Raw genomic sequence first — 25,590 nt, 5'->3', positions numbered from 1 at the left:
TGGCTCAACACTACTGATAGGCTGACAGATTGCACCTCCCCACTGTAAATGCGGGAAAGAGAAAAAACAATGGAGATCTTCATTATTCCTGCAGAGATCCATCCCCTGCCCCTCCCCCCACCCTGCTGTACACTCAAACTGCGTATTAACATTAATTTTCATCATTACTGAGAAAAAATCCAGTTATGATTTTGGTGCACGAACAGTTATCGAACATAACCTCGAACAGCCGAATTTTTCTCAAATCGTTCGTGTTCGCCGAACGGCTCGAACACCGCCCAAAACAGTTCGAATTTGAGATTGGCGAACAGTTCGAGTAGAACAACGCTCATCTCTACAAGTCACCCATAAATCTCTAATTCCTACTCCAGTGATGATGACCATGGCAGAAACATGTAATCCCTGCAGCCAATCAGCAGCAGTTTATTTTTTTTGACCAGTGATTGGCTGCAGTGGTTACATATCCATATCACGGACATCATTGTTGCAGTTGGTTGCAGAAAACAGCTGGGAACCTGAAAATCATTAGAACAACAGTGGTGGGGGTTGGTAATGTAATTAAGGCTTTGTCATGTTGTAGCCTATTAAGCTGCTGTCAAATTAAGTTTTGCCTGACTGGATATATGCATTAAGAGTTACTCTAACAATTGCATTCACTGTGAGAAGCAAAAATATAGTAAATTACAAGGAAACAACTGCTAAAAATAGTTAGTGGTTGCATTGTAATGTATGCCTGTATTCTAAAACTGTATACTGTAAGAAAATAGTACTAAATACATAATAAGCTATAGTAATAAACCATGCTCTTCTATATATCAGAGAATTTAGTAGAGATTGTTCATTTTAGGTGTAACAGTTTCAGGTCTCAAGAATTGCTACAAAATGACTGCCATGTGTTAATCTTATTTCTTGATTTTTACTGAGCATCTTCTTGTTGTGACTATGGTTTTATATTTGATATATTTGGAAATGTTGTTAATATTTTACTTATTTTTTCATTTAAAAAGTTATTTATGGTCATTTTTCTCAAACATGCAGGTATTGTAATTAGAAAAGATTATGTTTTGCACAGTGATAATGATAAATGAAATTTCTTTTGTAAGCCAGAACTTCTGTTAATTTGGCCTTGTAGAGTTTAATTGTTTGTGAAAATCTAATATGTGGAGGCCTATATTTCTATGTTCGTGAATAAAATATTCTCTATAAACCTTCATTGTAATATGGATTAAAAGATAGTTGAAAAAGACATTGTTCACTTATATTTCAAGAATTATTTTATATAAAAATGTAAAAGAAAATGTTCATATTTTCATACAAATGAATAATTTATAGTCTAATTCTAGTTATGCTGTGAGTATAAAAATGTTTATCTTGTACTTAGTCTGGATAATAGTGCTCTTACACTTTATAGTGGGTGCGGAAAGTATTTAGACCCCTTTAAATTTTTCACTCTTTGTTTCATTGCAGCCATTTGGTAAATTCTAAAAAGTTAATTTTTTTTCATTAAAGTACACTCTGCACCCCATCTTGACTGAAAAAACCCCAGAAATGTAGACATTTTCACAAATTTATTAAAAAAGAAAAACTGAAATATCACATGGTCATAAGTATTCAGACCCTTTTCTCAGTATTGAGTAGAAGCACCCTTTTGAGCTAGTACAGCCATGAGTCTTCTTGGGAATTATGCAACAAGTTTTTCACACCTGGATTTGGGGATCCTCTGCCATTCTTCCTTGCAGATCCTCTCGAGTTCCGTCAGGTTGTATGGTGAACATTGGTGGACAGCCATTGTCAGGTCTCTCCAGAGATGCTCAATTGGGTTTAGGTCAGGGCTCTGGCTGGGCTAGTCAAGAATGGTCACAGAGTTGTTCTGAAGCCACTCCTTTGTTATTTTAGCTATGTGCTTAGGGTCATTGTCTTGTTGGAACCTTCGGCCAAGTCTGAGGTCCAGAGCACTCTTGAAGAGGTTTTCATCCAGGAAATCTCTGTACTTGGCCGCATTCATGTTTCCTTCAATTGCAACCACTCATCCTGTCCCTGGAGCTGAAAGACACCCCCATAGCATGATGCTGCCACCACCATGTTTCACTGTTGTGATTGTATTGGGCAGGTGATGAGCAGTGCCTGGTTTTACCCACACATACCACATAGAAATATCACCAAAAAGTTCTATCTTCATCTCATCAGACCAGAGAATCTTATTTCTCATAGTCTGGGAGTCCTTCATGTGTTTTTGAGCAAACTCTATGTGGGCTTTCATATGTCTTGCACCACTGAGGAGAGGCTCCCATCAGGCCACACTGCCATAAAGACCCGACTGGTGGAGGGCTGCAATGATAATTGACTTTGTGGAACTTTCTCCCATCTCCCTACTGCATCTCTGGAGCTCAGCCACAGTGATCTTTTTTTCAGTCAAGATGGGGTGCAGAGTGTACTTTAATGAGAAAAAAATAACTTTTTAGAATTTACCAACTAGCTGCAATGAAACAAAGAGTGAAAAATTTATAGGAGTCTGAATACTTTCCGTACCCACTGTATACCAGCTTATAGTCTGGCTCATTTCTTGGGCTTTGCTGTTATCTCTTCTCTTTTGTACAAGCAGGGTTTTGGTCTCTCTTTCTGAAGTATTTCATCTGTATAGCTTCCCATGGATGGATGTCTCAGTCGGGTCGGGACCATGTCCTGCTCTGCCCTTATTCACATTGAAATTACTTGACACAAAGAAAGGATGCTTTCACATTGCGCTTTTCTGCACATTTGTGGTCCCATTGGAGTTTGCGTCCGGACACCCCCCTGGAAAACAGGATTTGAATGTATGCGCTGATGAGGCCATAGACTATATTGGTGCTGGCAAAGCGAATGTGAGCTCTGTCGTGCATAATTTTTGGGAGTATACGCCTTCTGGAGCAGACACCCTGACGCAGTCTACTATGACTGAGTATCTGCCTCCAGTTGGATGTCTTAAAATTATGCACGACAGATTGCATGTTTGCTCTGCCAGCACCATTTTTGATCCAAATAGCATTAACTAAGTACCCTGTGTTATTTAAACGTACTATTACTATTTACTTAATTCCGTGCTCTTTTTTTTTTTTTTTTGGGGGGGGGGGGGTTTGGCTGTGAAATAGCCATAGTGTGAACATGCTCTTATACTTTGTACATATACCAGCATATAGTCTAGCTCATTTCTTTGATTTTGCTTAGTCTAGATAATAGTTCAGAGGTGCATTCAGATTTCTGCTATTTGGTACTGGAAACAAGGTTATCAAATAGAAATAGTCAACAGAAAAGTATAACATAAAGATTCACTGGACACGAGTATAGCGGCCATGATGGTGGTCTATGGTAATAAGATCAGAACAATGCAAATTTCCTATTTCTTGCAGAATTCCCTGCACCTCTTCTGATTAGTAAGCCCCTGCAATGTCATGTGTGCATCCTCAGTGTTGCCATCTTGATTTTTTTTATGTTATTTAGACAGCTTATCAATAAATCATGGTCAACTAACATTTTTTATGGACACATCGGAAAATTGTAACAAATCATTAAGATTTTAAGTGCTATATGTCTACAGCTTATATTTCTGATCTGAAGGCATTAGATGCTTTCACTATAAACTTGTAACTACACTCACAATCACAAGGCTACAGCCCCACTATCAGTATTCAGTCAGTACTTTTCTTAAGTATTTGGAAGCCAAAACTAGGAGTGGAACAGAGAAAAAGTAGAATAGAAACACGTCACCAATTCTGCATTTTTGACCCCCTCTGGTTTTGGCAAACTGAGGAAAGATACTAACCAAATCTGTAAAATATTCTCCAGCTTCAATAAATCAGGGACACGTAAATTTTTTTATGGACAGGAGGAAAAAGAGATCTAATTTTATGGACTTTCCAAGAATTTTGGGATGGTTGGCAACCAATTTGCAGCACTCCACAACCTAAGGATTTCACATGGCTTACTAATTTGAAGCGGCACCAGTGATGCTGCAGGTAGTAAGAGGTTTTAAATACTCTAGTCTGGCAACCACGGACTACCAATGTGGGGCCACCATAAGGGTGTCCTGCAAATCTTTTTGCCATCTGCTAGTCAATAGTTTTATTTCTGACACTTTTCTAATAGGTTAGCTGAACTCTTATAGTGCAACGCTCTGTGTTGCTTTTGACTTTGGCCAAGTTTGCAATTTCTACATCATTTACTGAATAATGGGAAATATTTAATAAGTATCAGAGTATTTATGAAATGTGTGAAAAAAATAACTGACACTTGCTCACATTTACAAATAGCTTGCACCTATAGTTTGTCATGGAATATGGCTTAGAGGGGAAAGAGGAGTGGCTTGGCAGAAAGAGTTGTTCATGCCGGTCTTGACGAGGATTTGTATTGGAGTTAGACACACCTGATGCATTGAGAGGAGTACGCCGCTTAAATGGAACCAGACATGTGATACATGCTGCCCAAACTATGGGCAGCATGAATCAGCCACTGGCTATACAATAGCAGCCATGTATGTTTGATTCTGAAACACTGCACTGCATTTCCCCACCCGCTGACAAGTCTCTGTCTAGTGTGGCTCAGTCTCCCGCAGCTATTAAAAGACAAACATACATGGCTGTAATCTCACAGCCAGTGTCTGATTCATGCTGCCCACACTTTTTGCACAATGTATCCCTTTAAGGAATCAGGTGCATCTGAAAAGTGGCATGTGCATTCAGTGCACCCCGCCATAAATCTTACTTCAGTCCAAGACCGAGTAAGATTTATGATGTAAGGTACGCCACAGCTTGTCATGAATTAGACTAGCAGTTGTGGCTTTGCCCTGTTCAACCCCTGCTCAACTCATTTTGGCAAAGCTAGCAAAAACTGACATGAAAACGCCAAAAGTAACAAATGTTTTGCACAAATCCATGTTGCGCAAACATTATGTTACTTATTAAAGTGTTTTACATTCGATTTCTGGTTTAATTGCTTTGATGAATTGAGACCAGCGTGTAAAACTTGCGCAAATATTTGTTGCAAATTATTGGCGCAAAGAAAGGTGTCTAAATTGGTAGTAAATTGGTTATCAAGGATGAGCCACTGTAATATCTAACCTAAATTTATACCATCTCAAATTAGACAAGTTGGTAAAATGAGTTTTAACTTAAATGGATAAATTTATTTTGGTGAATAAAATAATGGAAATATGCAAACATATAATAACGTGACAGATTTGTTGCTAAAAATCTGTTACTCTCTTATTAACTAAATTGGGCATACACAAATCCATCCATCATAGGGTACGTTCACACGTTCTTTTTCTTATGCATATTTTTTTTCCCCAAGAAAAAAGTCTATTGTCTGAACACTGCTGCAAAAAATATCTGCATTTTTTGGTGTTTTTATGTGTTTTTGATCCTTTTTTTATGCTTTTTTTTAATGCTAGGCCATTTTGATCTCAATGGGGAAAAACTGCAGGAAATCACTGAAAGAGTTGACATGCTGTGCACCACAGATATACACTACCGTTCAAAAGTTTGGGGTCATTTAGAAATTTCATTATTTTTGAAAGAAAAGCACATTTTTTTTGATGAAGCTAACATTAAATGAATCAGAAATGCACTCTATACATTGTTAATGTGGTAAATGACTATTCTAGCTGCAAAAGTCTTGTTTTTATTGCTATATCTACATAGGCTCATTTCCAACAACCATCACTCCAGTGTTTTAATGTGTGTAAACATTGTGTTTGCTAACTGTGTAAGAAGGCTAATGGATGTTTAAAAAACCCTTGCACAAGTATGTTAGCCCAGCTGAAAATGGTTTGGCTGATTTGAGAAGCTATAAAATTGACCTTCCTTTGAGCTAGTTGAGAATCTGGAGCATTACATTTGTTTGCTCTATGAAACTCTCAGGAAAAGAGAACTTTCATGTGAAACTCGACAGTCTATACTTGTTCTTAGAAATGAAGGCTATTCCATGCGAGAGATTGCCAAGAAACTGAAGATTTCCTACAACGGTGTGTACTACTCCCTTCAGAGGAGAGCACAAACAGGCTATAACCAGAGTAGAAAGAAAAGTGGGAGGCCCCGCTGCACAACTGAGCAACAAGACAAGTACATTAGAGTCTCTAGTTTGAGAAATCGATGCCTCACAGCTGCTCAACTGGCAGCTTCATTAAATAGTACACGCAAAACGCCAGTGTCAACGTCTACAGTGAAGAAGCGACTCCAGGATGCTGGCCTTCAGGGCAAAGAAAAAGCCATATCTGAGACTGGCTAATAAAAGGAAAAGATTAATATGGGCAAAAGAACACAGACACTGGACAGAGAAAGATTGGAAAAAAGTTTTATGGACAGACGAGTCAAAGTTTGAGGTGTTTGGGTCACACAGAAGAACATTTGTGAGATGCAGAACAACTGAAAAGATGCAGGAAGAGTGCCTGACGCCATCTGTCAAGCATGGTGGAGGTAATGTGATGGTCTGGGGTTGCTTTGGTGCTGGTAAAGTGGGAGATTTGTACAAGTTAAATGGGATTTTGAATAAGGAAGGCTATCACTCCATTTTGCAATGCCATGCCATAACCTGTGCACAGCGCTTGATTGGAGCCAATTTCATCCTACAACAGGACAATGACCCAAAGCACACCTCCAAATTATGCATGAACTATTTAGGGAAGAAGTAGGCAGCTGGTATTCTTTCTGTAATGGAGTGGCCAGAACAGTCACCAGATCTCAACCCCATTGAGCTGTTGTGGGAGCAGCTTGACCGTATGGTACGCAAAAAGTGCCCATCAAGCCAATCCAACTTGTGGGAGGGGCTTCAGGAGGCATGGGTAAAATTTCTCAAGAATACCTCAGCAAATTAACAGCTAGAATGCCAAAGGTCTGCAATGCTGTAATAGCTGCAAAGGGAGCATTCTTTGACGAAAGCAAAGTTTGAAGGAGAAAATTATTCTTTCTAATAAAAATCATTACTTCTAACCTTGTCAATGTCTGGACTATATTTTCTAATCATCTTTTCAACTCATTTGATAAATAAAAGTATTAATTTTCATGGAAAATACAAAATTGTCTGGGTGACCCCAAACTTTTGAATGGTAGTGTAAATAAAAAGGAAAAAAAATATTCAGCATAAACCCTTACATGGTGCCTGAAATATCTATGATTCCATTCTCATTTTTTGGTATTTTTATGTGTTTTTGATCGATTTTGATCCCTTTTCTGTGCTAAGTCATTTTGATATCAATGGGGAAAAACTTCAGCAAATCGCTGAAAGAGTTGACATGCTGTGTTCTGTAAAAAAATACACCATGGTGTAAAAAAAGGAAAAAAATATACAGCATGCACCCTCAAATAGTGCATGAAATATCTATGATTCCTGTCTCATAAAACATTGTAGTAAATCACAAAGGCTCAAATGGGCTTGGCCATTGAAAGGTAAATTTCAGTTGATACTTCGGGTAAAGACACATGTGACAGTGACGCATTATCCCAAATTATTGTTGATTTAAAAAGCTGCATGGATTTCCTGGTAAATTACTTTTTATGTGCAAATACATATCACTATTAAAAGCTTCAAAACAGTGCTGATTCTCAGGAAAGCTAAATTGTGGCTTGTTTCTCAACTAATCATGTCTATACCTCACTCATTCACTCAGCTACTCATGTGTCTTTAATATAATAATACTACTTTTCTGTTACAGGACTTCAAAGTTTTTTTCTACTTTTAAAAAGTGGTTCATAAATTATAGTATTTTTATAACATACCAAAATCAAACTTTAATCATCCCTCTATGGGTCCAATATTGTCTCTCCATCGCTGCCTCCCAATGACATCTCGGTGACAGGTCGCATCACCGCTGCAGCCAAACAGTGAGCTCAGTGGCTCGTGCTATATTGGCAGAGCCGCTTAGCTCAGTCATTGGATCAGAGTTAATGTGAGAGACATGATATTACCGCTAAAGCAAAAACACAGAGTAAAAGCAGACGCAAAGAGCTGGACCATGAGAGGATGAGTATTATCTGATTTTAGAAGATAAAAAAAGTGAGACAAGCGCACATAGGGTGATACACTATAGGGTAGAGGAAATTAGGGAGAGGTGACGGGGGGTGCTCACCTGACCAGATTGTGCATATCCCAACCCCATTATATGCCAATAGAGTATACAGCTGCTGCAATCATGCCCACAGATAGAAGGAAATCTTCATCTGCAAATATATTGGGGAGTAAAAGGAGATGGACGTTTCTGATTGACCGTGCTGCTGTAATGGGGGCCGTTCCACACTGCTGTAGCACACAATAGTAGCTTTACAACGCGTTTTAAGTTCACACTGAACTTTTAAAAAAAAAAAAGACATACCTATAGTCTAGTAGTCTGTTTTTTAAAACAATTCAATATGAAATTAAAAGGCATAATAAAGCTCCTATTAAAGTCTATCACTGCGTGGAATGACTACTTTTGCAGCAGCAGCGAGGTCAACCAGAAAGGTTCAGCTCCTTTTACTCCCCAATATTATCTGATTTTGATATTTTTTTCCATTTTTATCATATGAAGACCACTTTTGAAGAAGTAGGAAACTTTTTTAAGGCTAACACACACATTGCTGATGTTGACATGACAGGCCGATAGTCTAATGTGTGTAATTCTGCTGTCCATTTCTTTGTAGTTAAGTATATACAGGCTGTGCTATCTTGGTAAGCTTGCATTCATCTAAATACTCAAAACTAAAACACAGAATGCAGTATTTGTCATGGTAAATCTGCTGACACGTGTCGTGTGTATTTTAGGCTTACTCATCTTTTGATCACAAAATTTAATTGCTGGAAAAATACATGCAGCACTTGTCAGTTTGTGGTTGAAGCTCTTCTATAAAGAGGAAATAATATAAATGGTATTTACACATATAAATAACTATAAATGCTAAGTTGACAGGCAATTTAATTACTTCTGAAGCTCTCACCGTGCCATGAAAAGGAAAGAAAAACCCTAAGAAACTTTAGCCGTATAATCAATGTGCATTTTAAATTATATGGATTGCAGTTATTACATTAAACCTACACAATTCTATTAAAATCCCACTTGACTTTTATGTCTTTCAACCATCCACTCGCAAGATGGCATGACTATTTAAAATTAATGATGTATTTAAATGTCAGATGGAAAAATGCAAGAAAACTGAAATCTTAATACCCTTTCATGGGCTCAGAAGTCTGTATGTCATCTATCTACAATAATTGTTGAAAGACAGAATGAAATAATATCTGACAAATACTGCAACAAAGCTTTCATAGTTTACCAAGCCATTTATAATTTAGTTCTGATTATTGGTATGATGCTCAGCAACATTTTTTATTTAGAATTAAAGTACATTCTTACATTGCAGGCCTCAGCAATGGGGATCTCCCATCATATCTAGATGTGCCACAATGACTGCAGATTACAATATTTTCAATATTTGAAACTTTTTTTTTATCTTTTATTGTGAAAATCATTAAATGGAAGAATATTAATACCGTCCAAGAATTTAAATATTTTCTATTTACAGCAGGTGAAATAAGTATTGAACACATCACCAATTTTCTAAGAAAATATATTTCTAAAGGTGCTCTTGACATAAAATTCTCACCAGATGTCGGTAACAACCCATCCCATTCACACAGGCAAAGAAATCAAATGATAGCTATCCATAAATTATGTTATGTGTAATAATGAGAAATGACACTGAAAAAGTATTGAACACACTTACTGAAATGTAATTAATACATCGTACAAAAGCCTTTGTTGGTAATGACAGCTTCAAGATGCCTCCTGTATGGTGAATAGGCGCATGTAATGCTCAGTTGTGATATTGACCCATTCTTCCACACAAACACTCCTTAAATGCTGAAGGTTCCCTAGGCTTCTTCTATGAACATCGAGCTTTTGCTCCTTCTGTAAATTTTCTATTGGATTCAGGTCAGGTGATTGGCTGGGCATTTCTAGCAGCTTTATTTTATTTTTTTCTCTGAAATCAATTGAGCGTTTCCTTGACTGTATGTTTGGGATCATTGTCTTGCTGAAATGTCCACCGTCGTTTCATCTTCATCATCCAGGTAGATAGCAGCAGATTTTTTTTTTTTTTTCAAGAATGTCTCGGTACATTTGTCCATTCATCCTTCCTTCAATTATGAAAAGTTTGCCAGTGCCATATGATGAAAAATAGCCCCACACCATGATGTTCCCACCTTCAAACTTCACTGTTGGTATGTTGTTTTTGGGGTGATATGCAGTGCCTTTTGGACTCCAAACAGGATGTGTATTATGGCATCCAAAGAGTTCAATTTTGGACTCATCTGACCAGACTATATCCTCCTACTTTTTTACAGGCTTGTCTAAATGTTTTTATGAAAACTTTAACCACACTTGAACCTGCTTTTCTTTCAGCAATGTCTCGTGTAGTGAGCGTGCATTATTTATAGCTGTCTTTAAAACATTTGAACCTGCTGACTACAGGTCTTTCTGTAGCTCTCAGCAGGTATTCCTTGGCTCTTGGACAACTCTTCTGAAAATTATTTTCACTTCCTTATCTGAAATCTTGCAGGGAGCATCTGGTCTTGGATGGTTTATGGTGAATTGATGCTCTTTACACTTCCGGCCTGGATGGTTTATGGTGAATTGATGTTCTTTACACTTCCAGATTATGGCCCCAACAGTGCTCACTGGAACCTTCAGTAGTTTAGACATTCTTCTGTAACCATTGCCGTCAGTATGTTTTGCAACAATAAGATTGCAAAATTCTTGAGACAGCTCACTGGTTTTATCATCATGAGATGTGTCTTGTATGGCACCTTGGTAATGAGACACCTTTTTATAGGCCATCAGTTGAACCAGCTGATATTATTTTTCACTAAGTGGCAGGATTGCTGTCTAATTACTGATAGATTTCAGCTGGTGTCATGACATTCCATAGCTTTTGCACATCTCTGTCTTCATGTGTTCAATACCTTTTCCTTGTGTCATTTCTCATTATTACACATAACTTAATTTAGGGACATCTATGATTTGATTTCTTTGCCTGTGTGGTTTGGATGGGTTGTTAATGACATCTGGTGAGCATTTCATGTAGCTTTATAAATTATTTACTTAGAAGATTAGTGACATGTTCAATACTTATTTCAATGGCTGTATAAAGGTCATTCCTCGGCCATCAAAAAAAGAAATGAAAATAGATTAATTTTTCAATAACAAAGGCAGTGCTGACCATCAGACACCTGGGCAGTGTGGGCATTCTACTGGTAAAAATGACAGTAAATTAGTGAGTTATATTAGATGCCAAGTAATACTATGTAGGAAAGAAAAATCAGCTCACCGTGTTTGCCTGGTTTGATCTGGATATTGTACTAATGTGGAAACATCAACAAAATAGTAGAAAAAAATCCAGCTCCACGAATATAAAGTCTTCGTCTTATTAATAAGATTGTAAAACTATTTTTACATCCGAGTCTTAGTTCATCAATGAAAACACCAATGCATTTCTGGTGCATGTAACACCTTTATGCATTGTGTATTAACAATGTTGAGAGTGCACTTAAATGTTTTTCCATATCGTTGAGCACAATGATTGAATAAAGCAACTGGACAAGAACATATGGAAAAAGTAATTAGGAATAAAGATGAAGATTTTGTATCCATGGAGCTGGATTTTCTTCTACAATTACATGCCTATATTACTACACAAAATGATCTGATTGGTCCTCCAGTGACAACTTTTGATTGTACAATTCAGATGTTTCAGAGCTACAATTAGTGTACTGTTCTCCGTCTGTAAAAATTGTTTCTATATTTTGGCTCATGCTGAAGCCCCTGATGTTCCATGTGGCCTCTCTGCTGCTCCCCAGAGTTCTTTCTTTCCGGGTCTACAGTAGTGACATCCTGTCTAGAGATGAGCGTTGTTCTACTTGAACTGTTCGCCAATCTCAAATTCGAGCTGTTTTGGGCGGTGTTCGAGCCGTTCGGCGAACACGAACAATTTGAGAAAAATTCGGCTGTTCGAGGTTATGTTCGATAACTGTTCGTGCACCAAAATCATAACTGGATTTTTTCTCAGTAATGATGAAAATTAATGTTAATACGCAGTTTGAGTGTACAGCGGGGTGGGGGGAGGGGCAGGGGATGGATCTCTGCAGGAACAATGAAGATCTCCATTTTTTTTTCTCTTTCCCGCATTTACAGTGGGGAGGTGCAATCTGTCAGCCTATCAGCAGCGCACACACGGAGCGAAGTGCTTTTTTTCACACAAGCAAGGGCATGTGTCATTGGCAGTGTATGTCACATGTCCTTGCCCTATAAGACCAAGCCATTTTCCCCGTCGCCACCATTTTCTCACTGCTGCAGCTGCGTGTTAGACGGCACCGCTGTTGCTGTGTGCGCTATACCTTGTTAATTTCAAGCCAATTTTCGCACAAATATACAGATAGCTTGGGAGTAGGGAATAGTTGTGATTGCAGTCCTTTTAAGGACTAGGTTACAGCATTTCCTACGACTTTTATCAGGCAGGTCTGTGCTCTTAAATAGATAGGTTGTGGGAGTAAAGACTAATTGTAATTGGAGTCCTTTTCAGGACTAGGTTACATGAGTTCCTATCAGTTTTTGCCAGGCAGGTCTGTGCCAGTGCTGTGCAAGTTTTTTTCACAGCATTTGGCTGAATCTAGCAAAGCTAATCCTTTTTGGCCTATTGCAGAGTGTGTTAGTCAGTGGAGTAGCCTATCTGTGTTGCAAGATATACCACCTGTGTATAGAATACCAATTTTTTTACTGCACCTAGTGAAGTAAAATCTTTTGGGCATAGCATCATTCTATTAGTCCATCTATACTGACCTCCATCAGGTTGCAAATTAAAACTAATTTTTATCTGCATCTACAGTACCTCTGAAAAAATATTTTAGTTCTAGCAGTGTGTGGGACTTGTTCTATTAGTCCATCTATACTGACCTCCATCAGGTTGCAAACTGAATATATTTTTTCCTGCATCTACCTCTGAAAAAATATTGGGCTTCTAGCTGTGTGTGGGTCTTGTTCTATTAATCCATCTATACTGACCTCCATCAGGTTGCAAACTGAATATATTTTTTTTCTGCATCTAGCTCTGAAAAAATATTTGGCCTTCTAGTAGTGTGTCGGACTTTCTCTATTAGTCCATCTATACTGACCTCCATCAGGTTGCAAATTAAAACTAATTTTTATCTGCATCTACAGTACCTCTGAAAAAATATTTGGGCTTCTAGCAGTGTGTGGGACTTGTTCTATTAGTCCATCTATACTGACCTCCATCAGGTTGCAAACTGAATATATTTTTTTCTGCATCTACCTCTGAAAAAATATTGGGCTTCTAGCTGTGTGTGGGTCTTGTTCTATTAATCCATCTATACTGACCTCCATCAGGTTGCAAACTGAATATATTTTTTTTCTGCATCTAGCTCTGAAAAAATATTTGGCCTTCTAGTAGTGTGTCGGAATTTCTCTATTAGTCCATCTATACTGACCTCCATCAGGTTGCAAATTAAAACTAATTTTTATCTGCATCTACAGTACCTCTGAAAAAATATTTGGGCTTCTAGCAGTGTGTGGGACTTGTTCTATTACTCCATCTATACTGACCTCCATCAGGTTGCAAACTGAATATATTTTTTTCTGCATCTACCTCTGAAAAAATATTTGGCCTTCTAGTAGTGTGTCGGACTTTCTCTATTAGTCCATCTATACTGACCTCCATCAGGTTGCAAATTAAAACTAATTTTTATCTGCATGTACAGTACCTCTGAAAAAATATTTGGGCTTCTAGCAGTGTGTGGGACTTGTTCTATTAGTCGATCTATACTGACCTCCATCAGGTTGCAAACTGAATATATTTTTTTCTGCATCTACCTCTGAAAAAATATTTGGCCTTCTAGTAGTGTGTTGGACTTTCTCTATTAGTCCATCTATACTGACCTCCATCAGGTTGCAAATTAAAACTAATTTTTATCTGCATCTACAGTACCTCTGAAAAAATATTTGGGCTTCTAGCTGTGTGTGGGACTTGTTGTATTAGTCCATCTATACTGACCTCCATCAGGTTGCAAATTCAAAATAATTTTTTTCTGCATCTAACCCAGCCAATAGTTTTGGCCTAATACCACAGTTTGGCCACTCAGCTCTGCTCGGTTCCCATCCATTGTTTTTTTGTGCAAACAACTCCAGAGTTGTGAATTAGTTAACCACCAAAATGAGTGGAAAAAGGCCTGCTGCTGGTGGAAAGGGGAATAGGCGTGTTGGTAAGGGGAAAAAAGGTTGTGTCCGTGGGGTAGGTGTTAAAGCAACAGTAACATCTGCAGAAGAAAGACCATCTTCCAGCCAAACTAAAATGTCTACTTCTTTTAGCGGACAATGTGATAAGATCCCTTTCTTACGGCCACGCCAATCGCTACAAATTCCAGATGAGGCACAAAAACAGCAGGTGCTTCAACGGATATCAAGTGCTCCTTTAAGTGGGCTCTCCTCCACATCAACTTCAACATCACAAATACTCCTGTCCTCAAAGGTGTCACCCAAATCGCACTTGCTTCCTCACAGCTCCCAAATCTCCAGCTGCCCGTCTGAGTATGAGGTAGAACAGATGGTTGAGTCTGCAGAGCTGTTTACTCATACTATAGCCTGGGAATCAGAGGTCGACTCCAGCACTTCTGTGAATCCAGATGAGGAAATGATCTGCACTGATGCCCAGAATCTTTATGAGTCGGATCCAGGACCAGACGCAGAAGGTTCTGACCATAATGTAGACCCTCATTCCCAGACTGTAACTCCTGTTGGTGGAGACAATGAGGAAGACGATGATAAGACTCAAATACCTGATTGGAGCGACAACTTTAGTTTTTTGTCAGGGCAGGAACAGGTTGGCTCTGAGGACGACGGGTGTGATAACGCACAGGGTGATGATGATGAGGTCGGAGATCCCACTTACTGTCAACCCACAGTCAGCCAAGAGATGAGGTCAGCAGAGGAGGTGGAGGAAGATGCTAGTGACGACGAGGTCAGGTTGCGCCTTCCTGGACAGAGACGTAGTACTGGAAGCACGTCAACAACTGCATCCTCAAACACAACTCTGCCTCTCACCACAAGTCGTGGTGGCTCTTCAGGTCGCATGGGTGCTAAGCCTTGCATAGCCTAGGCATTTTTTCAGATCGATAAAGATGACCCAACTCGTGTTATCTGTAACATTTGTCAGCAAAAGCTAAGTAGAGGCCAAAAAATACATAGTTTGAGTACTTCATGCATGAACCGGCACATGGACATGAAGCATAAGTTGCAGTGGGAAGCTCAGTGTGCTACAATGCGGCCTAGCCGGCCGGGCCAACCACCGTCTGCCATATCTTGTGCATCCGCGGCCTCTTCATCCTCTGTGACTGGGGGGACAGCAGTCACACCTGTTTTGGGGCGCAGACCTGCCACCTCTTTACCCGCAACAGCCAGCGTGATTGGCAGGTCATCATTTTCTTTGGAGGTGGTAACACCAGCTGGTGTTGAGCGCTGTCCGACATCGATAGCACCACCTTTGGATCAAGGCAACCTAACATGTCCGCCTGCATCTTCCTCACAGACCGGCAGTTTGCCGGGGACACCCTTATCAACCCCGTCTAAGCACAATAGCCAGCCCTCGGTCCCTCAGATGTGGACAAGTAAAAGACCATTTCCTCCTAGCCATGAGAAAGCTAAGAGGTTGAATTTCACCATCTGCAAGCTCTTGGCTACAGAAATGCTGCCTTTCCGCCTGGTGGACACAGAGGATTTTCGAGACCTTATGTCCGTCGCAGTGCCCCAGTACCAGATGCCCAGTCGGCACTACTTCTCAAAGAAAGGTGTGCCTGCGCTCCACCAGCATGTCGCACACAATATCACCGCTTCTTTGAGAAACTCTGTGTGTGACAGGGTGCATTTCACCACAGACACTTGGACGAGTAGGCATGGACAGGGGCATTACATGTCACTGACTGGGCACTGGGTAACTATGGTGACAGCAGGACAAGGGGCTGCTGTTCAAGTCTTGCCGTCCCCACGAGTTGTGCGTCAATCCTCTTTATGTCAAAGTTCCTCCACTGCTTCTGCCTCCTCAACCTCCTCTCGGTCTTCCACCTGCACCCAAAGCCTGTCTGGTCATGCCACAAGCTTTCTAACTGCGCAGAAGGGATCCTGCACACCTCCTTACTATGCTGGCAGTAGGGCTCAACGTCATCAGGCGGTTTTTACATTGAAATGTCTGGGAAATGTGAGTCACACAGCTGAGGAGTTGTGGTCAGCTCTGGAGAACCAATTTCAGGAATGGTTGTCTCCACTGGACCTGAAACCAGGGAAGGCCGTGTGCGACAATGCTGCAAACCTGGGTGCGGCCCTTCGCCGGGGCAATGTCACACACGTGCCTTGTATGGCTCACGTGTTGAAACTGGTTGTCCAGCAATTTTTAGCCCACTATCCCAGACTAGATGGCCTTCTGCAGAGGGCACGGTCGCTGTGTGCTCACTTCCGCCGTTCGCATCCCGCAGCTCAGCGACTTACATCTCTACAGAAGTCGTTGGGCCTGCCACTTCACCGGCTAAAATGCGATGTGCCTACCCGGTGGAATTCAACTCTGCACATGTTGCAGCGATTGTGGCAGCACCGACAAACCCTGGTGCAATACGTTCTGACGTATAGCCTGGGCCAACGAGATTCAGAGGTGGGGCAAATCACGCTGGAGGAGTGGTCTCAGATCAGGGACCTATGCACCCTTCTGCACAGTTTTGAAATGGCGACGAAGATGTTTAGTGCTGACGATGCCATTATCAGCATGACTATTCCGGTGATTTACATGCTGGAGCACATGTTAAACAGAATTCGGAGTCAGGTGGTGGCACAAGAGGAGGTGGAGGAAGTAGAGGAGGAGGAGTTGTATGCGGAAGGGCTAACATCTGCAAGGTCCAGAAGGTCGGCAGCACCAAGGCGGCAGGCATGTGAGGGTGGGGGAGATGGTTTTACCAGGGCGCATGGTAGCAGCCAAACTAGTGAGGAAGGTGCAGGAGCCCAGGAAGAAGTGGAGGACGAACTGATGGAAGACTCATCAGATGAGGGAGACCTTGATCACATTTCTGTTGTGCGAGGTTGGGGGGAGAGGACAGAGGAAGGAAGCATGATTGTTACCTCGCCACCAACACAACAGGGACTTGGTGCTCCTGGATGCGCAACACACATGAGTGCCTTTTTGCTGCACTACCTGCAACATGACCCTCGAATTGTAAGAATTAGAAATAATCCTAACTACTGGGTTGCCACACTGTTAGATCACCGGTACAAAAGTAAATTTGCAGAAATTATTCCTGCCATAGAAAGGGATGCACGCATGCAGGAGTATCAGCAGAGACTGTTGCAGAATCTTACATGTGCTTTTCCACAAAATACCAGTGGTGCACGTAGTGAATCTCACAGATCCAACTTGCCAACCGTGGGACCGTCAAGTGTTCAGCACTCAAACCGTAACAGAACCACAGTATCTGCTGATAACATCAATTTTGCGGAATCATTTCACCACTTTTTTAGCCCATCCTTTGCAAGGCCACAGGAGACAAGAAGTCTGACACATAGTCAACGCCTAGAGACGATGGTACAGGAGTATCTCCAAGTAAACATTGAAGCCACGACTGTGTCACTGGACCCTTGCTCTTTTTGGGCTTCCAATCTGGATAAATGGCCGGAGCTAGCCACTTACGCCTTGGAGATCTTGTCATGCCCCGCAGCCAGCGTTCTGTCTGAACGTGTGTTCAGCGCTGCTGGTGGTGTGCTGACAGATAAGCGCACGCGGCTCTCCACTGATAATGTAGACAGACTCACGTTCATAAAGATGAACAAATCATGGATCCGAAACGACTTTTCTACCCCTGTGTCATCCTGGGGAGAGTAAAAGCTTGATGATTGGTTAAAATCACCCTACCAACCGTTTTAAGCTTTCAAATTACTAATCATGTTTATCTGTATCTTGACTGGAAAATAATTTGGGCTTTGTAGCAGTGTGCAGCACTGATCCTATTAGGCCATCTATAATAAGCTCCACCAGATTTAAAATTAAAAATAATTTTTAGCTGCATCTAGCCCGGAAAATAATTTTGGGGCTCCGAGATGCGCAAGACACATAAGTGCCTTCTTGCTGCACTACCTGCAGCATGACCCTCATATTGTCAGAATTCGAAGTAATCATGACTACTGGGTTGCCACACTCTTAGATCCCCCAAACTTTTCGATCAACCTTTTCATTTTAATAAAGACCAAAAAAATGGTCATTTTTGAAATTATAAGCATTAGCAGGTTGTTAGAAACTGAAATCAAACAGTTTTCAACTCAAAACTTTATTCTAGGTGATGTTACATTTTCACATAGGACCCCTTGTTCGAAAGGAGCTTCTGAACTCTCTCGTCCATTGAATTTGTCAGGTTTTGGATGGTTTCTGCTTCAATTGTTTTGCATGAGGACAGAATACCCTCCCAGAGCTGTTGCTTAGATGTGAACTGCCTCCCGCCATCATAGACACTCCTTTTAATGATGCTCCAAAGGTTCTGAATGGGGTAGAGGTCAGGGGAGCATGGGGGGCACACCATAAGTTTGTCCCCTTTTATGCCCATATCAGCCAGAGATGCAGATGTTTTATGTGCAGCATGAGATGGTGCATTATCATGCAGAAAAATGATCTTGCTGTGAAATACACGGTTCTTCTTCTTGAACCATGGCAGGAAGTGCTGTTTGAGAAAATCCACATACATTATGGAGTTCATCTTTAGCGCCTTCAGGGATCCTAAAGGGGCCGACAATCTCTCTCCCCATGATTCCAGCCCAAAACATTACTCCACCTCCTCCTTGTTGGTGCTGTAGCCGTGTTTGCGTGGGGTGTCCATCAACCAGCCATCCTCCACTCCATCCATCTGGACCATCGAGCGCTGCACGGCACTCATCCGTGAACAAAACAGTTTTGAAATCAGTCTTCATGTAATGTTTGGCCCACTGGAGCCGTTTCTGCTTGTGTGAAGTGGATAGAGGAGGTCGACAGGATGGCGTATGCACAGCTGCAAACCTCTGAAGGACACTGCATCTTGTTGTTCGGGGGACGTTGGAGGCACAAGCAGCTTCAAAAACTTGTCTGCTGCTATGACATGGCTTTTTTGCCGCTGCTCTTTCAACCTGACGTAATTGCCTGTAGGAAAGAGTCCTCAATTTGCCCTTATCAGCACGCACACGTGTGTACTGTGAATCAGCTACATACTTCTTGATTGCCAAGACACTTCATCCTGATCATCGCACAATGTTGGTTGTAGTCATGCCTTGACCTAAACACTCCACAATTTGTTGCTTCTCAGCAGCCGACACATCCTTTTTCTTTCCCATTTTGGCAGAAAATGTAGGCTGCTTAATAATGTGAGAGAGCCTTCTTAAGTAGTCTTGCCTTTCATTGGACACACCTGCCAAACTAATTAGCACAGGTGTCTGCAATTGCTTACAGTGATATAAAGAGCCCTGACACACATCACCATCAATGAGTTTAACTGACAAACAAACAAATTCTTCCCTTATCACTCCTAAACAATTTTTGCATAATAATTTGGAACGCGGTGTACATGTGCTTTTCCACAAAACACCAGCGGTTCACGTAGTGAATCTTACAGTTCTAACTTGCCAACCGTGGTCTGTATGGAATTGTTCAATAAAGGGCCCAAAATTAAGATAACATAGATGGGAGAGGTCTCTATGAATAGGAATTCCTAAGTATTTGATACCCTGTGAGGGCCAGGCAAAGGGAAAGTTGGACTGGATGGAATCCTATATGGATTTGGGGAGGGAGACATCGAGGGCCTCAGACTTCGCTGCATTGATTTTAAAATTTTACCATGTAACAAAGTGATCTATTTCAGCCATAACAGCATGGATGGATATATGTGATTGAGTGATATATACTAGGACATCATCAGCAAATAGAGAGCACTTGTACTCGGTGCCTCCCACCTCAATCCACCTAATATTGGGGTTATGGCGAATTGATGAGAGCAGGTGCTCCGTCACTAGGATGTATAAGAGAGGGGACAGAGGACATCCCTGCCTTGTCCCATTGGTGATTGTGAAAGGTGATGAAAATGTTCTGACGCACCCCCTGGGCCTTGGGACACCCGGAGCCGGACCCTTTTTGGTGGATGCTGGTGGTTGTAGTCTTCGTGGCGGCGACCCGGTTCCGTGGCTCAGGGCGGTCAAACCAGTGGCGGAACTATTTATGTGGTTTTGATGTTTAAATGTCCGACTACGCCACCCGTGGATTGCGGTCAGAGTTAACCGCCGCTACAGGGCAGACCGCTGAGGCTGGTGTTGTGGGTGCAGCAGAGCGTAGCATAACTCCCCACGGGAGGAGTATAGCCTCAGGGCAGTGTATGCGGAGGATGGGGGTGATGGTGCAGGGCAGCAGCAGTAACGACACGGAGTCAGTGATGCAGTCCAGGGCCTTTACTCACAGTTCTTATTATCCAGACCACGTCTGCAGGTAACGGCTGCCCACGTCGTACTGTGCTGACCAGGTGAGGGGCTCAGACAACTCCCAGATAACTTTGGAGCACTTCACAGGACCCCCTTTGTGTGTCCTTTGTCTGGCCTTTCTTACCAACACTTCTGTCCGGCTGCCTCGGGCCTCCTCTTGGTAAACTTGGCGCCAGTTTCCCTGACCCTATGTGGTGCCTTCCTAGCGGGTGTAGCGAGGGGCTGCACCACATAAAATGTCAGAGCCTCCGGTTTCTAGCTGAGGGTCGTTTCCTGCCTCCACTAGTTCGGGGACCGGTCTCCCCCTTTGGCCTGACCCCTGCACGCAGGTGGATTCGGGCGTGCGGTGGCGACTCGCCCGTCCGCACCCCTGGGATCCCTTCATTCCTCGTTCCTGGAGCCTTCTCCGCTCCTCTTCCTTCCTTCTCCCTCTTCCAGGCCTGGGCCTCTGTTACTAGGCCCGCCTCCGGAGCAGAGCTCATGCAGAGCTCCTGCTCCCTGCCACTTCTGCTCAGACTTCTCTGCACTGAACTAAGATGGTGCCCACCTTTTATACTCCCTTCTCAATGCACCCAGGAACTGCTTCCTCCCTGCTCCTGCACTACAGGGTTCCCCTTCCTCAGTGTTCCCTCCCCCCACTTCAGCCAGGGACAGGGACTGTCGTGCCCATCTCAGGGGCATATTGGTCGCCCTGCCCCACGGCAATGTGGTGTAATGCATGCAGGTGTCGGGTCCTGATCCACACTCCATCCTTACCTGAGAGTGAGATATCACACCTCTGGGTGAGGTGCAATACGTCTGTAGCAACCGAGCCCTCAGGGTGCTACAGTTCCATTTATCTTCAGCCTAGGTGACGTATTGCGATACAGGGCCGTGATTTTGGCTATAAAAGGGTCCCCTAGACCCCTACCCCAAGCTTTTTAAGAGAATCATATATGGCGTGCCAGGAGACTCTATGGAATGCTTTCTCAGCATCCAACGAGAGTATCTAATTACAAATTTTTAACTGCATCTAGCCCAGGAAATACTTTGTGCCTAGTAGCAGTGTCTGCTAGTCAGCGGATTATCCCGGCTGTTAAGCAAGCTACACCACCTGTAGTTTAGACACTTAATTTTTTCAAAGGAAATGCTTCGGGACCATGGGATACTCAGTGAAGAGCATCAGGAGGCACCCCAAGGCATAGGGGCTGGGACTGGCAGTAGGATGCCTTGCGGTGGACAGCCGAGCTCGATCCTTATAAAAGCTTTTTAACTGCAGCAGCTTTAGTGGACGCTACTGGAGCTGGAATTACGCGGCTGCTGGCATGAGACTTGCCCTCCAATAGATCCTTGTAAATGGATTTAAAGTGTATTCATTCAAATTAGAGAGACAATTTAAATTAAAAAGCTTAGAGCTGCCTCCACCACAGGGGGGCTCGCTCGACCCACCAGCGGACAGGCACCAGTATTGGGAGAGGGGGGCTGGCCATCAGGGTTCACCGCGGCTCTGGCACAAACCCGGCGACACGGAGGTGGCACGGGCAGGAGCGGACTGGCCGTGTCGGCTTCTCACTTTTTGGATTTTAGAAGGGCATGACATGCCTATATCTGTGTCTCCCCCTCCTTTTACTCCTCCACCTCTTTTATTTTCGCATGACTATATGTACTTGTCACTTTTCCATGTGTTAGTTGTGTCTTCTGAGCAGTTTGTCAGCTTTTGGACACCTTTGAAGGTGTTTTCTATGTGTTTCTATGTGTTTTTGTTTGCCTGCCATTGGTTTTAATGGTGTTCGAAGGTGTTCGACGAACAGTTCGACGAACAGATCGGCGAACACACGGGTGTTCGACGAACCGAACCGAACTCGAACACTACGGGGGTGGCTCAACACTAATCCTGTCTACAATACCTGCCAGCCACAGACACTCATTCACCGAGGTTGGAGCAGCAGAGGCTTCAATAGGTACCAAATCTTTAATTTATTATTTTAAAACACTTCCTATGTGTGGAACAACTTTACATGAAGACAGACAACACTTTTAACATAAAAAATAAATACAAAAAAGGTAAGAATGTGCCAATAAATGTAAAAAATTAATTGATGTCGTTCTAAAGTCTTACATATCTTTTTCTGCCTCAAACCGATTTATAGCACCATGTCTTTTCAGATTTAGCTTTACCAAGGAATCTCATCTACACTATTAGGCTACATTCACACATGGCGTTTTTGCTGTTTTTTCTGGAGGCAAAGCCTGCTCTCTTTGCAGTAAAGAAGTAGTAAAGTAAAAGCAGGTTTTGCTGATTTTTGGTGCGTTTTTTTGGTACGTTTTTGCTGTTTTTTGTGGCATTTTTTTGGTTTATTCACCAAAATATCAGCAAAAATGCATGGTTGTGTTTCTTGCAGCATTTCTACACTTTCCCGTTTTTTCCCGAAAAAACGCTGCAAAAATGCTGAAAGAATTGACCTACTGCAGTTTTAAAAAAAGCAGCGCTTTTCAATTCAATTAGGTAAAAAAAACAATCATGTGCATGAGATTTCTGAAATCTCAGCTTTTGCAGGTAGTGTAAAAAGTAGCTTTTAATTTGCATAAAAATACAGTAAAAACAAAGTGTGAACATGGCTTTACTGTTTATAGTAATATGATAATTATTTAAAGCGGCCTGTTACATTAAAAAATAATAGAGCAATATTTCATGATGTATTCTAATCAATTTGCCAATTATTATATTAATTATCCTAAAAACAAATATACAAACCAACAATAGTGTTCATATTCTGCTTTGCATTACCAGTGTAAATGCTTATGTGTCCAACTGAGTTTTAGTGCATACTTTAACACATCTTCTCATTAAAATAAAAAATGCATAGATGATCACAAAGACATGAGCAGGAAAAGAGCGCTTTTGATTTTCTGTGAAGCAGTAGGACTGTGAAACTAAGATTACAAAGGTTGGACCTGGCGGTCAGAGACACATGGTAATTATAATGTGAGAAATGAAATGAAGGGAGAAAGAAAGACAAAGATGTACAAAAGACAGTGTAAATCACACAGTAATAATATAATAACACTTTAATAAATAAAATATTGCACATATATTATAACCCATACAAATATTAATATAATTACAATAAAATAATACCGCAATTCTTGAAGAAGAGTAGAAAAAACTCACCTACTATCATTTGACCTGTTAGTTGACCATTTTGGTTCCTTGCATTTACTGTTACATTCCTGTCTGATTGTAACACCAGTGCACTGTCCTGTAATATCGAAGAATTATTTTGTAAGATTTTATACTTATATAGAATCATATCACTAGTTACATAATAAAATTCAAATATCCATTGTACTACATATCCAGGAGCTGTCTAATTTCACATATGAGTGCAGTCTGATTTCCGCGGACTCGAAGGTGGGGACAGTGACTCCAGCGCTGATTGTGCATAGGGCTCACATGACATATCAACCTCACATGAGCCTGGGGACATAGATGCCAACACCACTGGAACGGTACTGGCATGGGAGGTGAGTGTAAGTGTTTTTATTTTAACTGGGGCAAATATTCAGAGTGAGAAGGTGTTGTCCTAGCAGTGGACCCCTTTAAACTTGAAGGAAAGACCTTACTGCTTTATTGGACAATAATACCTAAAATCTGAAATCATATTCTTTTGATCTACCTTAATTTTTTTGTAAACAGTTTTAATATAAAACGGGAAACAGTGACAAAGGGTGTAATTTATCATATGTTTTGCGTCAGAATATTACACATTTTATATTTAGTCTATACACACATTTAAAAGTCATGAGCAATTTTAAAAGCATTTTGCACCAATTCCATCTTTTTTTGTGAACTTGTTCCCATCATTTTAATGGTTTTAGTTTGATATTTTTAGAAATATTTCTGATGTGCAACTTTTTTAAAAGGTTGTACAAATTGTTGCAAAATACCTTTCATAGAGGGGTGGCGTAACAAGTGGAGGATCTGGCCTCAGCCCACTTAGGCTGTGCTGCTGTACTTTTTGAATATATATATATATATATATATATATATATATATATATAGGGGCGTGACTAGGGGCCTCGCCAGATATACCAAACACACGGCGCCTTAATCGACTCCGTGGTCCGAGGAGGGACATGGGAGGTGGCCCAGGTGCTACTCCTGGACAGACCCCGGTCACAGCTGTTGACACACACCGGGGAATGCAGGAACGGGCAGGTTAGGCTGGTATGCAGACAGATGGGTACTGGCCGGCACGGCTGGTATGCAGACAGGTGGGTACTGGCAGGCACGGCTGGTATGCAGACAGGTGGGTACTGGCAGGCACGGCTGGTATGCAGACAGGTGGGTACTGGCAGGCACAGCAGGTATGCAGACAGGTGGGTACTGGCAGGCATGGCATTTATGCAGACAGGCCGATATTGACAGGTAGGAAAGCAGACTGAATAGGGACCAGTACAGACTGGGATACAGGAACAGATCCGCAGGTGCGGTGGACAAGAAGAGCAGAGCCGCAGGCACAGAGCACAAGTAGAGCAGAAACACTGGCGCGGAGGACAAGCGGAGCAGAGCAGAGCAGAAACACATGCGTGGAGGACAAGCGGAGCAGAGCAGAGTGGAACCGCAGGTGCGGATGACAAGCGGAGCAGAGAAGAGCGGAACCGCAGGTGCAGAGGACAAGCGGCACAGAGCAGAGTGGAACTGCAGGTGTGGAGGACAAGCGGAGCAGAGCAGAGCGGAACCGCAGGCGCAGAGGAAAAGCAGAGCAGAGCGGATCCGCTGGTGCAGGCAGACAAGACAGGGCTCTGTTCACATGGAACAGACTGGGAAACACAGGAAGATAGCTGGAAAATAGGAGTTAGATATGGAGGCAGGAAAATGGGGCAAGCAGAACCAGATACACACAAGGTACTTGCAATGAAGTAGCGAGTCGACGCAAAACTCACAAACAGAAGTAAAGAGACAACGAGTTGGAGTTAGGTGCAGGTTCAGACATTGCAGGAAAAGGGAAGAATCGGACATAGAGACAAACAGGTAACGGGCAAGGACACAGTTCAGACTGGAACTGAACCTGGAA

General features: G+C 42.0%; 1 protein-coding gene across 3 annotated transcripts in view; it reads right to left on the bottom strand.

The window, feature by feature from the left end:
- SGCZ (sarcoglycan zeta) overlaps window positions 1–25,590 on the bottom strand; it is a 1,689,841-nt gene that overhangs the window by 182,686 nt on the left and 1,481,565 nt on the right. For all 3 annotated transcript variants that reach the window (XM_073645424.1, XM_073645425.1, XM_073645423.1), the window contains one exon: window positions 23,685–23,772. In XM_073645424.1, coding sequence (XP_073501525.1) covers window positions 23,685–23,772 — 88 coding nt within the window. The remainder of the gene's footprint in view (window positions 1–23,684; window positions 23,773–25,590) is intronic.

The sequence above is a fragment of the Phyllobates terribilis genome, unplaced genomic scaffold (genome assembly GCF_046119375.1).
Source record: "Phyllobates terribilis strain yellow unplaced genomic scaffold, ASM4611937v1 Scaffold_1__5_contigs__length_1240528914, whole genome shotgun sequence".
Lineage (NCBI taxonomy): Eukaryota > Metazoa > Chordata > Amphibia > Anura > Dendrobatidae > Phyllobates > Phyllobates terribilis.
This window is presented reverse-complemented; position numbering and strand designations above follow the sequence as displayed.